Source organism: Vipera ursinii, assembly GCF_947247035.1.
Source record: "Vipera ursinii genome assembly, chromosome: 2".
NCBI classification, from domain to species: Eukaryota; Metazoa; Chordata; class Lepidosauria; order Squamata; family Viperidae; genus Vipera; species Vipera ursinii.
This window is the reverse complement of record NC_139513.1, coordinates 33,129,563-33,144,099: the sequence shown is the minus strand read 5'-3', so window position 1 is coordinate 33,144,099 and position 14,537 is coordinate 33,129,563. Positions and strand designations below refer to the sequence as shown.

Sequence of the window (14,537 nt, the reverse complement as noted above, 5' to 3'; positions counted from 1 at the left end):
GGTCTTCTAGTCCAGCCCCCTACTTAAGCAGGAGAACCTATACCATCTCAGACAGGTGAATGTCCAGTTTCTTCTTAAAGTTTAAGTTTATTAAATTTATATACCGCCCTTTTCCCATAGGACTCAGGGCGGTTTACAAGGTGTTTAAAAACATCAATACAATACAAAAATTAAAAAAAAACAATTAAAAAACAATTAAATTTGATCCCTGAAAAAAATATAAAAACCCCAATTAAAAACTCTCAGCCTGGGCTGGAAAGCTCAAAGAGCCAGGTCTTCAGGTCCCAGCGAAATGAACGAAGGTCGGGGGCAGTCCTAAGCTCCACAGGTAGCTGGTTCCAGAGGGCAGGCGCACCCACAGAGAAGGCCCTCCCCCTGGGTGTTATCCGCCGGCAATCTTTTACCGGCAGCACCCTGAGAAGGCCCTCCCTGTGGGAGCGTACAGGACGAAGGGAGCTTGATGCCGGCAGCAGGTGTTCCCTCAAATATCCCAGACCCAAGCCATTTAGGGCTTTATAGGTCATCACCAGCACCTTGAATCTCACCCGGAGGGCAACCGGAAGCCAATGCAGCTCACGGAGTGGAGGTGTTACATGGGAGTATCGGGAAACCCCCATCACAACTCGCGCGGCCGCATTCTGCACCAGCTGAAGCCTCCGAGTGGTCCTCAAGGGCAGTCCCATGTACACAGTGTTGCAGTAGTCTAACCGGGAGGTCACGAGCGCATGAGTAACTGTGCGTAGGGCATCTCAGTCCAGATAGGGTCGCAACTGGCACACCAGGCGAACCTGGGCAAAAGCCCCTCTGGTCACGGCTCCTATGTGATCTTCAAAATTGAGCCATGAATCCAGGAGGACGCCCAAGTTGCGAGCCCTATCAACAGGGGGTAACACCTCACCCCCATCATTAACGATGGAATAAATTGGTTAACCCGAGATGCCAGTATGCACAGCCACTCAGTCTTGGCAGGATTGAGACGAAGCCTGTTTCTCCCCATCTAGACCCGGAATGCCTCCAGGCAATGGGACATCATGGTGAGGGCATCACTGGGTTGGTTTGGGGTGGAGAAAAAAAGTTGGGTATCATCAGTGTACTGATGATACCCCACCCCAAAACCACGAATGATCTCGACCAGCGGCTTCATATAGATGTTGAACAGGAGGGGCGAGAGAACTGACCCCTGAGGAACTCCACAAACAAGAGGCCTCGGGGCGGATCTCTACCCTCCCGTCAACACCGACTGCAAGTGGCCCAGGAGATAGGAGGAGAATCACTGTAAAACAGTGTCTCCCACTCCCAACCCCCTGAGACGCCGCAGTAGGATACCATGGTCGATGGTATCGAAAGCCACTGAGAGATCTAATAGGACTAGGACAGAGGAGCAACCCCTGTCCCGAGCCCGCCAGAGATCATTCACCAGCGCGACCAATGCCGTCTCCGTGCTGTGCCTGGGCCTGAAGCCCGATTGATACGGGTCAAGATAATCAGTTTCCTCCAGGAACAGAGGAAGCTGATGCGCTACCACACTCTCAACAACCTTCGCCAGAAAGCGAAGGTTGGAGACCAGACAATAGTTATTCAAAATCGCTGGGTCCAGGGCAGGCTTCTTGAGAAGGGGCCTCACCACCGCCTCTTTAAAGGTGGCGGGGAAAACACCCTCTCTCAAAGAGGCAGTTATTACTGCCTGGAACCAGCTTCGTGTCTCCTCCTGAGCCGCATAAATCAGCCAGGAGGGACACGGGTCCAATAAACAGGTGGTGGAGCTCAGCCTCCCCATAATCCTGTCCACATCATCAGGGGAAACAGGATCGAACTCAGTCCAGATAACATGCTCAAGACCGTACGATTCCTCCGCGTCAGACTCTGCCCAGTCATAGTCCAAACCGGCCCAGATCTGAGCGATTTTGTCCATCAGATGATGACTAAACTCCTCGGCCCGACCCTGCAAGGGATCCTCCCTCACTTCCTGGTTAAGAAGGGAGCGAGTCACCCTAAACAGGGCGGCCGGGCGATTATCTGCAGATGCGATGAGGGCAGCGAAGTAATTAGCCTTCACCGTCCTCATTGCCGCAAGATAAGACCTTATGAAGGTTCTTAACTGCAATCAGTCAGATTCGGATTGGCTGGACCTCCAACCGCTCTCTAGACCCCGTCTCTGACGCTTCATCTCCCGGAGCTCCACAGAAAACCATGGAGCCCAAAGGGATCTGCGCCGGGTCAGGGGTCGCAAGGGTACCACACGGTCGAGTGCCTCGGTGGCCACCCTTTCCCAGGCATCACCTCCAGTGATGGAGTGCCCACAATTTCTGAAGGCAAGCTGTTCCACTGATTAATTGACCTCATTGTTAGGAAGTTTCTCCTTAATTCCAGGTTGCTTCTCTCCTTAATTAGTTTATAACCATTGTTTCTTGTCCTGCCCTCTGGTGCTTTGGAAGTAATTTGACCTCCTCTTCTTTGTGGCAGCCCCTCAAATACTGGAATACTGCTATCATGTCACCCCTATTTCTTCTTTTCTTTAGACTAGCCAAACCCAGGTCCTGCAGCTGTTCTTCATATGTTTTAGTCTCCAGGCCTTGGATCATTTAATTGCTCTTCTCTGAACTTTTTCCAAAGTCTTAGCATCTTTTGTGATATGGTGACCAAAATTGGCTGCAGTATTGCAGCTGTGTTCTTACTAGGGTATTATAAAGTGGCACTAATACTTCATGTGATCTTGATTCTATGCCTGTTTATACAACCCAGGATTGTATTAGCTTTTTTGGCAGCTGCTGCACACTGCTGGCTCATGGTTAAGTGATCATCCAAGGTCCCTCTCACAGTTACTGTTTTGAGCTAATTAACCATAGCATGCAGGCAGCAGGAAGTGACTGTTCTCACAATAAGAAAAAAACACACACAAAATCTCAAAACACTTTATAATGTCATGAAACCAATTTAAGGAACATGTTAGTTAGATTAAATCATGGCTTCTTGGTTTGGACATAAAGAAAACTCAGGACAATCTTCACTTGCAGTATGGAAAGTAAAGGAACACAGAATTAAGGTTGTGCAAAGCTGCATATTAAAAAGAAAAAAAACCTACTTTGCAATGTGTGGGGATTCTCTGCTTGCCTTGGCTTACTAAGCTGTGCTATGCACATCTGAATCAGAAAATATATGGCTAATGTTCAAACTTTTTTAAAAAAAATGCTCCCAAAAATAGTAGAAGAGCTTTCATTCCTCCAAAGACTTTCTTTTGTAAAACACGTTCATGAAAATGACCTGCTTGGAAGGGCATCAAATTACACATTTGCATAACTCAATTTTCTGAGCCTTTTTCATAAATTCCAAAAAAAGTGAGCTATACAAGTCTGCAGAGAATAGAAAAACCAGCAGGAAAAGAAAATCTGTAATAAAAGCCCACTATGAATTTGCAGACAATAAGCCTATCATAAATATCCTTACTAAAAATTCATGAGTTTGCTAGCTGCTCAGATACAATTAGTGAATATCATTACTATCCAATAAAAACATAAGCAGAATTTAAAAGCAAAACAGCAAATGATAACTTATAGAAACAGGTTTTTTATGCCAAGTTGGTAATAGTCTTTAAACAAGCAGTTCTATGAATGGAATATATGTGCCAATAAACAGATAGCTATTAATTCTATTGTAAGGATTGGGCCTTTTCTCTTCAGGTGTTTCATTATAGTTTGAAACATGGAGGAGAGTTTATGATTATTCTTAGAATATCTACCCTGCCCCATTTTATGTTGAAAATGCCAATAGAGGTACTATGTGTTAAAACCAGTGGGTTTAAAATACTGTATTTATTGCTTTGGCACAATTCACACTTGGGATTATCCTATGAACTAGGCCTACAATATATATCAGTAGTCACATTAGAGTAAAAAAAATGTTCTAGAATTTAGTTTGAGACTTTATAAAGACAAGCTTCTGATTTTTTTAAAAAAATAGTCCTTTCAAATGGATTGAGCAGGAAAGTGGATTTAATTGCTTTTGTGTGTAATGCTAAACCAAGTGGTAGATAATTTTCTTGCCCAATGGGCACAGACTGAATTGTGAAAACATACTGTGGATTGTCTAAAAATGGCTGCCCTGATGGACATGGCCACTCACAAAACATCAATTTATCTAAATATAACCATACTTATTTCTGAAATTTCAGGAAATAGTCACTATAGGGTTACCATACCTGTATGACAAAAATCTAGCTAACCATTAGATGGCACCAAAATTAACATTTTGTTATCTTTTTGCTGCCTTCTATTGGCTGTCCAAACTTTTTCAGCCTAAATACAGGAGTCCTTCAATGTAAATAGTCTATGGCAGCCCTTTCTGCTGCCTCCTACAATTTAAACTTTGACATGTCAGTGTCAAAGGATAACAATATCTTACCTGAAGGGATAGGCAAAGGCTATGTCAATGCTGAGGTCGCTCTGTGTCCTGTTTGAGCAGTCCACGCTGAGCCGCAATCCTCCAGAATAGCCACCACATGTTGCAAATGCAAAGACTGCAAAAAGCTGTGAAAAGATAATGATTCACCAAAGAGAATTCAGCACTTGTACATAGTTATGACAACAGAAGCAACAGTGACTCTCAGAGGAGGAAGTGGACAGGTTCTTAATGGGAGTAAGAGAGTACTGTTTTCAGTAATAAGGAGCGCCTTTGATTAATTATTATTTCTACTTTCTTTGAGGTGACAAGCAAGAATGTGAAATTCTAATAAGAACTGGTTCGGACTGGCCAGAGGCAGAAATTACCCCCAAAGTTGCACTTTAGTAAACTGCAAAATCATTTTAATATAAAAAAACCCTATACCTCCTGAATATTCAATTGGACATTAACAGGATCATGCTAAGAATATTATGTGATGCTGGCTTCCGGTTCCTGGTTTTCAGTGGAGCAGTTGGAAGATTCAGAATGCCTTTTTGTTAGGGACCCTAAGGGGCCAGAACCCACCCTGAAGGGGTGGAATGAAGGAAGGAAATCCCAGGCACTTAGGAGAGATGGCGGTCTCTCCAAACAGTCCAGGAGAAGCCTCCCAGAAACCAACAGAAGGAAAGGCTGGCTAACTTCATGTCCAGCCATAGCTAAAAACAACGGAAGCCATAAGCTTTCAAACTAAGCGGATTTTAAACAGCATGCTTGAATCTGGGTAAGAATATTGATTTTCTCTATCGCACCTATTTTCCTGAAGAAGAAAGTCCCCAAAATAAGAGATCTCTGAAGAAGGAAAGGGGGAGGGAGACTCTGCTGCCTCCCTTTCGGTTAGCGGCAAAACTTACCCTTTAGAGAGAGAAAAAACACTAGAAAGACCTGAAAAATGAGCAAATGCTGACACCTGCTGGTGGGTGAGGATTTTTTTTCTCTGACCCTCAAAGTTTTTAGAAAATGCAGCTGTGTAAACAAAGTGAGAGTAACAAAGCTGAAGCAATGAATACTTCACAAAAGGAAACATATGATAAGTGACAACAATTTCAAAGGACAATGATTTTAAACTACATAGAAATTCAGAATAACTTCGAGAGCATGAATCAACTTATTTCCAACTTAATTTCACTCCAAAAAATTTCCCAGGAAAATACAGTAGGGATGACTGAACAAAATTCTGAGGATCGAGATTTAAAGATGGAACCGTATAAAATGATCACTTCACAAAAGGGAACATATGATAAGCGGCAAAAATTTCAAAGGACAATGATTTTCAACTACAAGAAAATGCAGAATAACCTTGAGAGCATGAATCAATTTATTTTCAACTTAATTTCACTCCAAGAAATTTCCCAGGAAAATACAGTAGAGATGACTAAACATAATTCTGAGGATAGAGACTTGAAGATGGAACCATATAAAATAAAATAAAAATATGATTTAATCCAAATGGGAAATATTTCAACACATCTAAGCAACTTTGAAGATAAGGAAAAGAATGAGAAAAAATTCCTTACAGGGAAACAAATGATGCAGCAAAACATATTGATTAAGAAAGGCAACGGCCAGAGAAAAAAGACTGAAATGGAAATTCAGAAAATAGAAGATGGAGTTTATCAGAAAGAATACCTTAAAAAGAAACATTTGTTTGAATATGGCTAAAGAAATGGAAAAACTTTGAAATATACTACTCTTAGAGGGATCAATTTTTTTCTCTCTTAACTAATATATGTTTTTTTCCTTCTGAAAAAAGTTGAAATGATTTAAACAAAAGCAAATGTTTTAGTTATTTAAATGTGACGATAAGAAAAGCATAAAAATGTGCTTTGAATGAGAGTTAAAGGATTAGATGATGAGAACTATTGAATGGAATGCTTAAAGTTTAAATAGATTAAATACATTCTTAGCTATTGTCAAAAAGAATAAGAAATTGAGGGAATAAACATACATTAAATTAGGATGGATACATATTTTAAGTTTAATGTTATTTTTTGTATCTCAGTGCTCTGGTCTCTTTTTCTTGTTTCCCTTTTCTTTCTTTTTCTTTTTTTCTTCTTTTTTGTCTCTCTCTTCCCCCCCCCCTTTCTACTTTTTTACTTATTAAGAAATATAAAAGCATGAGAGGGTTTATATGGAAACAACAAAATTAAATCCACCAATTTAAATATAGTTAAATGTTGAAAAGATTGTCACTCGTAAGAATATTTAGAATTTGGGGGGAGAAATAAGCTGAAATAAACACAGTAACAGGATTTATGATAAGGCAACTAAAATGACAAATAGGATTATTGAAACTATATACTTAACTGTTGTTAATTAAAATAATGAGAATTGTCTTCATCTAATGTTTTGCAAAGAAAGATACTTTGGGGAAAGGGGAAATCAAATGAAATTAACATATGGAATATAGATCATAGAAATTAATTGTTAAGGACTGTCTTATAAATGTTATCCAGACAACATACTGTTTACAAATTACTGAATGATTTATGTTCTGTTAAAAAATTCTAATAAAATATTTATACATAAAAAGAATATTATGTGATGCTGTGAAGACGGTCCATATATAGTTGCTGGCCATGCTCTCTAGATACTTGACCTAAATTATGCTAGCCAATTGAAGAACACATTCCAAACCCATTATGTTTGAATTGTATATTAAGTGATTTCTCCCTTTTCTAAGGGTCTTTCCACCTTGTACCTGTGGGAGCCTATCCTTTACTTATGCATAGATAGGTATTAATCTACCTTCCGGCTGGTCAAAGGGGACACCAGGCTAAAGAGTCTTATTGTTGTGGACAGCTAGCGTTCTTACTGTAGTTTAGACTTACTTTTCCTCGCTGTCTTTTATCTTATGCCAATTTTATATCAGAAGATTATGATTTGGTCTTGCAGATCAGTTTGAGATTTCCAATTTTCAGTTTCATCGCATCTGGAGGTGTCAAATAGGATTAATGTCAATTACTGTCTTACATTACCAGTAATTGTGAACAGGAGCTTGCATGTAATAGTAATGCTAAAGCAGATTTAATGGCAGAAATATACTTACTTCTGTATTTTTTTAGTTATATAATCTTTTCTGAAGGTTTATGCTAGTTAACAAAAGCCCCCCTCCCCCCCAAAAAAAGCCCAGGAAGCTGATTTTGTCAAATTATTTTCTTAGCTAGTTTCAGCCTTCATTTAGTGTACCTGCTGATCTTTGTGGCTAAATCTCATTAAATTCCCTTCTTAAGCATGTTAACTCCTGTAATATTGCATATTGGGTTTTTTTTAAAAAAGTATCAAATGCCATATATGGGAAATCAGACACCACGGACATTTGTTTTTAATCAGCAGATAGGAGACATGTTTTTACAAACTACTTCAGAGTGAGTCATTTAATATTGCAGTAAACTAGGAAAAGTAATTTTGTTATACACTATTAGTCTCATTACTTTAAAAAAGAAATGCAGAACATTATTTCAAATCAAGTAAAATTGCCTGTTCACACAAACCACTTTCTAAAACAAAGTCTGTTGATGAATGGATTTTAGCAGACCTTTTTTCCCTGCATATAATATAAGCCTTATCTACCATCATCTTTCTGAAAGCAGTTCTAAAGTTTATAGCACATTCTATATGCAATTGTTTGGAAATTCTGTTTTGTGCCTAAAAATGGAATACAACCATTAACCAGCAGAAACAGAGTCATAATTAGATTTATTTATTGATATATTGTTATGTTGTTTTTGTTTTACAAGGAATCCTAATGTATTTTCTTTTCTTGAAACAGAATAAACTAAACTGGTTTAAAAGCAAATAGTAGAAATTGTCAAGAAGAAAAGAGAAGCCAAAGCCAAGAGAAATAAATACCTCAAGAAGGAACATTAACCAAGAATCTCAGAGATTTGTTACAAGAGTCAAGAAGCAGTATTACATTGCAAAGACATTGAAGATAGAAGCAGAAACAGAAAAACAAGAAAAAAAATGTCCAAACAAAATCTCCAAACTCAGAAGGAGCTTCTGATTTCAGATTGGTATGTTAAAGGATGTCAATGGACAGACAGTAGTAATTGATTCAAACTAAGATGGAAGGCATCTATTGAAATTCTTGGCAATAGAGATGTCATAATCCTCATTTGGAGACAGAGGCAAGAAAGTGTTTTCTTTGGCACGTAGAACTACAGGAATCACTGCACTCTCATCCAAAATAATGCAAAAAGAGCAAACAAAGTTAGAAAGGTTATGGATTATATAACTCCAGAAATGTTAGATAAGAATGATAAAAGAAAGTCATTAAATAATACTTTAATTTTGCAGCCAAAATATAACATCTGATATGTGTTGCCCTTACTAGGGCTACCCCAGCACTTTAATATCCTTTTCTATTAACGGGACTATAATCTACCATGATTAAATGTACTAACAGCATCTAATCCACCCTAACTAGAATTTCCTGTACTAATGGCATGTAGATGGCCACAATTGCAGCAGTAATGTGGGCCCTATTGGAAGGCTTGAAAGACAGGCTGGGGACAGATAATCCTGGAGAAAATTTGTGTGCTTCCTAAGAGTCAACATCAACTTGATGGGCCAATTTTATTACAGAATAATTTTATTATTTGAGGGAACACCTGCTGCCAGCATCAAGCTCCCTTCGTCCAGTGCGCTCCCACAGGGAGGGTCTTCTCAGGGTGCCGCCGGTTAAAGATTGCCGCCGGGTAACACCCAGGGGTAGGGCCTTCTCAGTGGGTGCGCCTGCCCTGTGGAACCAGCTGCCCACGGAGCTTAGAACTGCCCCCGACCTCCGTTCATTCCGCCGGGACCTGAAGACCTGGCTCTTCTAGCTCTTTGGCCCAGGCTGAGAATATTTTAATTTTAACTGGGTTTTTTTATTTTTCTTAGGGTTTTATTTACTCTTTTTAAATTTGTTTTAACGTTTGTATTGGCTTTCTTTTAAATGCCCAGTAAACCGCCCTGAGTCCTTCGGGAAAGGACTCAGGGCGTAATAAAAATAATGTAATAAATGTAATAAAAATAAATAAATAAATAAATAAATAAATAAATAAATAAATAAATAAATAAATAAATAACCTTCTTTGGCTGCAGTGAGATCAAGGATACTGCTCATTCCTTTTAAGTCATGTCTTTTACAGGATTGATGATGTGCTGTCAAGTTGGTGTTGACTCTTAGTGACCATATACATTTTCTCTTTGACAATTTGCCCCTAACCTGATCCTTCAGCCCTTCCAATGGTGCACCTATCACCATTTTAACTGAGCCATCTATCTTGCTGCTGCTTGTCCTCTGCTTCTCCTTTCTTCCACCTACAAGCTCAGTGAAAGCAGTAGAAAACAAATGGGCATCATAGCATATCTTTACATTTTCTATGTATTTATAACAACATTCTTATGTTACAATTATCGTTTTGTTTGACCTTTTATGCATCTATACTGTTCTTGACACACTTGCAGGTTGTATTATACTGCATCCCTCAGGATTAAAGTCTACTCAATTCTACTTTTCAGCTCTATTCAGTTCTGTATTCAAGGAAGCACTGCCAATTACAGTCGCACAAAGCTAAAAAGACCCAAGATTACACGTACCAGAACTGCAACACAGATTCCACATCAAACCTTGCATTCTATCCAAACTCCATCTTTAGAATCTCTATTTTTACAGGAACTTGGGAATCTGTCATCTTTCTTTTTTCAAGTTATTTCTCTCTTGCATAGGAAAAGGCCTTTCCTATCATTCTCTTTCAGTCACAGAATTTGGACTTCTGTTTCTTGAACTGTTATTCAGGTTCATGGCAAAGGATGGATTGGTCCCTACGTCTGTGATAAATTTAGTAAATACATAAGTGAACAGAGGCAGACCAGCTTTGAGTGCACAATGTTTCCCTTTTCCTATAATAAAAACTGACCAGATGTGATTGGACGTAGCAAGGAGGTGGCTTCCCAGGAGGGAGGGGGTGCATTCCAGAGGAGTAAGAGGCAAATTCAGTCCATATATTTTATGTGAGAGAAAGAGGGTGAAGATAGCTCCTCCCTAACCATTCTCACAGTATATGTTAGATGCAGACAGTAGCGTGTTCAGACCGGCAACATTTTATCTGTATCTGTAAAGAACTTAATGTGGAATAATCACTTGTCATTCTGCAGAGAGGAATAGTGTCAATTGATAATAATAATTCAGTTTAAATTGTTGTGTACTGGGTTTCTTGCAAGCAGGAGGTGAGACGAGAGGGTTCAAACAGGAACATTGCTTTATTGTAGAACAGGAACAGAACTGAGAACAGAGACTTCTATGCAGCTACTTATACGGTTGGCCATTAGGTGGCGGCCACTAGGTTTGAAGGAACATATTCCTGCCCTAGGGCCAACCAATGATCGTCCTGGAGACTGCATGTCTGGGCAGCTGGCAACCATTACACAGACACCCTAATTAGGTAATCTCAAGCAGCATTCAAAGACATGTGAAAACAGTTCAAGTAAAAGGCCCAATGGGTAAAGGTTCCTCCGCACATGCGTGCTAGTCATTTCTAAATCTAGGGGCCTATGCTCATCTCCGTTTCAAAGCCAAAGAGCCAGCGCTTGTCTGAGGATGTCTCCGTGGTCATGTGGCCGGCATGACTAGACGCCAAAGGCGCACAGAACACTGTTACCTTCCCACCGAAGTGGTCCCTATTTTTCTACTTGCATTTTTATGTGCTTTCGAACTGCTAGGTTGGCAGAAGCTGGGATGAGTAACAGGCGCTCACTCTGTTACGCGGCACTCGGGATTCAACCCGCCAAACTGCCAACCTTCTGATCGACAAGCTCAGTGTCCTAACCCACTGAGCCACCGCGTCCCTTATTTAAAAGGCCCAATACATGACATAAATAATTAGGTAAAAACCATTGCTTTTTTGGAGATGGGAAATGGAAGCTAACATGCACATTTTGTTTGCTGAATAAAACTCCCAAAGTTTTAATTAAAAATGAATGCATAAAACTATCTGGTTCATATTCACCACGAATTAATTTTGAGGTGCTCAGCTATTCAGCTTGAACCTCTGAAAGGACACCCTTTCCTACATCTAAAGCTCATCCTTGAAACTCCTACTTGAACTGCCCTGCCATTATTCAGAGGCATGGTGAGTAGCTTCTCAAGAGTAGGTCCATTCAATGATGCCTCCTCACAAAAGGGCACATTTGATCCCAAATTTGCCTTTTCTGGGGATTGACCTAAGCATTTTTAAGAAGAGAATATTTGTAGCCCAGAGTTCAACTATAAAGTCCTTGGTGCCTGATTGTTTTCTTGCAAATGTTTCATTAACCAATTAGGTAACTTCTTCAGTGCTACCAGGTCTAAGCATTTTTATTCTCCTAGGCCACAGGTGTCAAACTTGATCACGTCATGTGATGTATTCTCCTTTACTGGAGCCCAATAAAGAGATGTGTTAGCCTTGTGAGGTAGTCAAGACAAGAAGTATTCCCAGACATACTTTATTGTAAGCTTACGTTAAGAGAATCTTGCAGCTCTGAAGGTACACCTCTCACCTTTGAATTCCAAGAAACTAGGAAGGAGATGTTTGCCACACTCCTATTCCTTCTGCAGAAGGTCAGCTGCCTCTTATCTGACCAGCGGTTAGTCTGAGGCTCTTCTTCCTGTCTCCCAAGATCATCCCCATATGCCAATACAGGATGAACAGGGATGTGCTACTTCTGTGGGTTCCTGGGATTTCTGGGTAGGTTTTAGTTTCTTACTGTTTATATTGCTATTGTAAGCCACCCAGGGTTATGTAGGCAGTTATATAAATCCAATAAATAAATATCTTAACATTAATTCTTATGTTGCAATGGAATTTTTATAGAATCTACTGGAAACACAAGAGGGCTGAAATTTATAGATAGGTTTTGAAGAAAGTAAATTTCTTTCATGTTAGAAAGATTAGCTTTTATTGGCTGTGCATTTCTCTAAAATTCAGCCAAGAGTATGTTTATGATGCTTTGTTCACTACTTTAACTATAATTTTCATTTTGACAGGTTCCCCCCCCATTTTAAATTGTTCTAAACTGTCTGGACAATTTCTGCTGAAGGGTAAATTATAAATAATTTGAGAACATCAGAAATATAATGTTGATTTTATCTTAGCTCAAAAGTTGTTCCCAGCTACCATTCTGGACAAAATGGACTTAGCAAAAGTAAATGTCTGAATTAATGTTTTCAGTGTGAATATCTAAAGTGGTTACTGTGCATTAACTGGGGTAGGGTGTTCTGTACCAGCCTGCTACCGGCCTTGCAGAAAAGGCAAACCCTTTACAGACGGCAAGAGGCTGGAATACGTCTGCCAAATTTATTACAAAAACAAACAAAATACGAACCAAGATACCGGAGCTTTGAAACACTATCTGAGCGGTTGCTTTCAGCAAACCAGCCCTCCCCACACAAGTCCTTTATAAAGAGTTCAGGGCGTGGCTTCTCTCTCCCTCCTTCCGAGAAGCCCCATTGCCTTCCTCTGTTTACTCCTACTTGACTGCCTCCTGCGTCGGGCGTCCTTGAACAGGGCCAGCTGTGGGTCATATTCATCCACGCTGTCAGGCTCACACAGCTGGGTCTCCACCAGGTGGGAGGGGCCTGGCTGGGGGCTCTGCAGAGCCTCAAAGCCATCATCAGCAAGTTCTTCAACACCCCCCTCCTCCCCCTCATCTGAGTCATCCGACCCAACTGCCGAACCCACAGGCTGACCCTGAATCACAACATAGGGGTCCTCAATCTATGGTCCATGGCCCAGGATTGGGCCATGGGCTATTGGCCAGTGGGCCATGGGAATGGCTGGCCAGTGCGCGCATGCGTAGGCGTGCATTTCCCCTCCACTCACGCTAGCGCCTGCGCCCCTGTTTGCACATGTGCACAGGCACAAATGGGAATGCTAGTGAGGTGCGGGTGTCCGCAGCCCATTCACACATGCAACACTAGCCCAGGTGGTTTGTGTGGCCCATTTGCACATGCGTGAATGGGCCACTAGCCACTGTGGGGCTGCATGCCACATGCATGAACGGGGCTGCTAGTGCCACGCCAGTGTGTGTGGCCCCATGTTTGCATGCACGCACACCAGTTTTGAAGCTGCTCTCCTTCCCTCCAGTCCTCAAGCCTGAAAAGGCCGGAGGCCTCTGAACTGGGATATTATAATACAGCTGCCTAATGGTTTTAGATATGAAGAATGGGTTTTTATTAGTTCATTACTAAATATATTAACAGAAACATAGAGTTTTTTTTCTTTAAATGCATTTTTGCTGAAAACCCTAATAGTATTAACAGTGATTAATACTGCCTTCTTTGTTCAATGACGCCTAGAAAAAAAAATATGCTTTCTGAAAAGCAGGGAAAGCAACATCACAAAATCTTTCTGCCATTCATGTCCTCAAGATTTCTTTCATCCAGAATCTCTTGGAAATATTTCCTTGCAATTTTATAAAAATGTATAGCTTTTACACACATCTGCAACAACTTACTAATGTTTTAGTTATCATAGTTCATCTCCTAAACTTTTGCTTCAATAACAAGTTTATAGTATGTTTCATTGGGCCCCTGAAATTATTGTACTAGCCATGATCATACTTGGCTAGTACAATAATAACCCCAGTAATATGACTGCACATTCATGGATGCATATTTCTCTACTCTAAAATCACAACATGCCAACAACTTGCGTATATTAATAAGTCTAGACAAACCCATATGCTGAGGTCTGATTTATGACATGCATCTTTATTTCAATTCCTCCATTAGTCCAGGATTTTTTGTTCATGCTCTTCCTCTTCCTCCTCTTTCCCTCCTAGCTTACATAAACAGTTGATGAATCAGAACTAAAACAAATGTAAATTATTATTTTTTTTACATTCAATGTGATGTATATAAAAAAGTGTTATTGTGTTAATCATCAAGACCACTGACAAGGTAAGCTACTTGTATATAAAAAAAAATAAGAGCAAACCCTCTTTTCTTCTACCCCTGATGTTGCCTAGTCTGATATTGAAATGTCTGCTAGAAAACCACCAAGGTCAGAGAGTATCAAGGATCCCACTTTTCAGCCCTGAGCTACAAATATTCTCTTTTATAAGAAGTGTTCTTATTC

The 14,537-nt window shown here is 40.2% G+C and overlaps 1 protein-coding gene across 1 annotated transcript in view; it reads right to left on the bottom strand.

Moving 5' to 3' along the window:
* SYNPR (synaptoporin) overlaps positions 1-14,537 on the bottom strand; it is a gene marked incomplete at its 5' end in the record, with an annotated part of 150,421 nt that overhangs the window by 18,909 nt on the left and 116,975 nt on the right. The window contains one exon of the mRNA XM_083356083.1: positions 4,399-4,523. Within this exon, the coding sequence (XP_083212209.1) occupies positions 4,399-4,523 (125 nt within the window). The remainder of the gene's footprint in view (positions 1-4,398; positions 4,524-14,537) is intronic.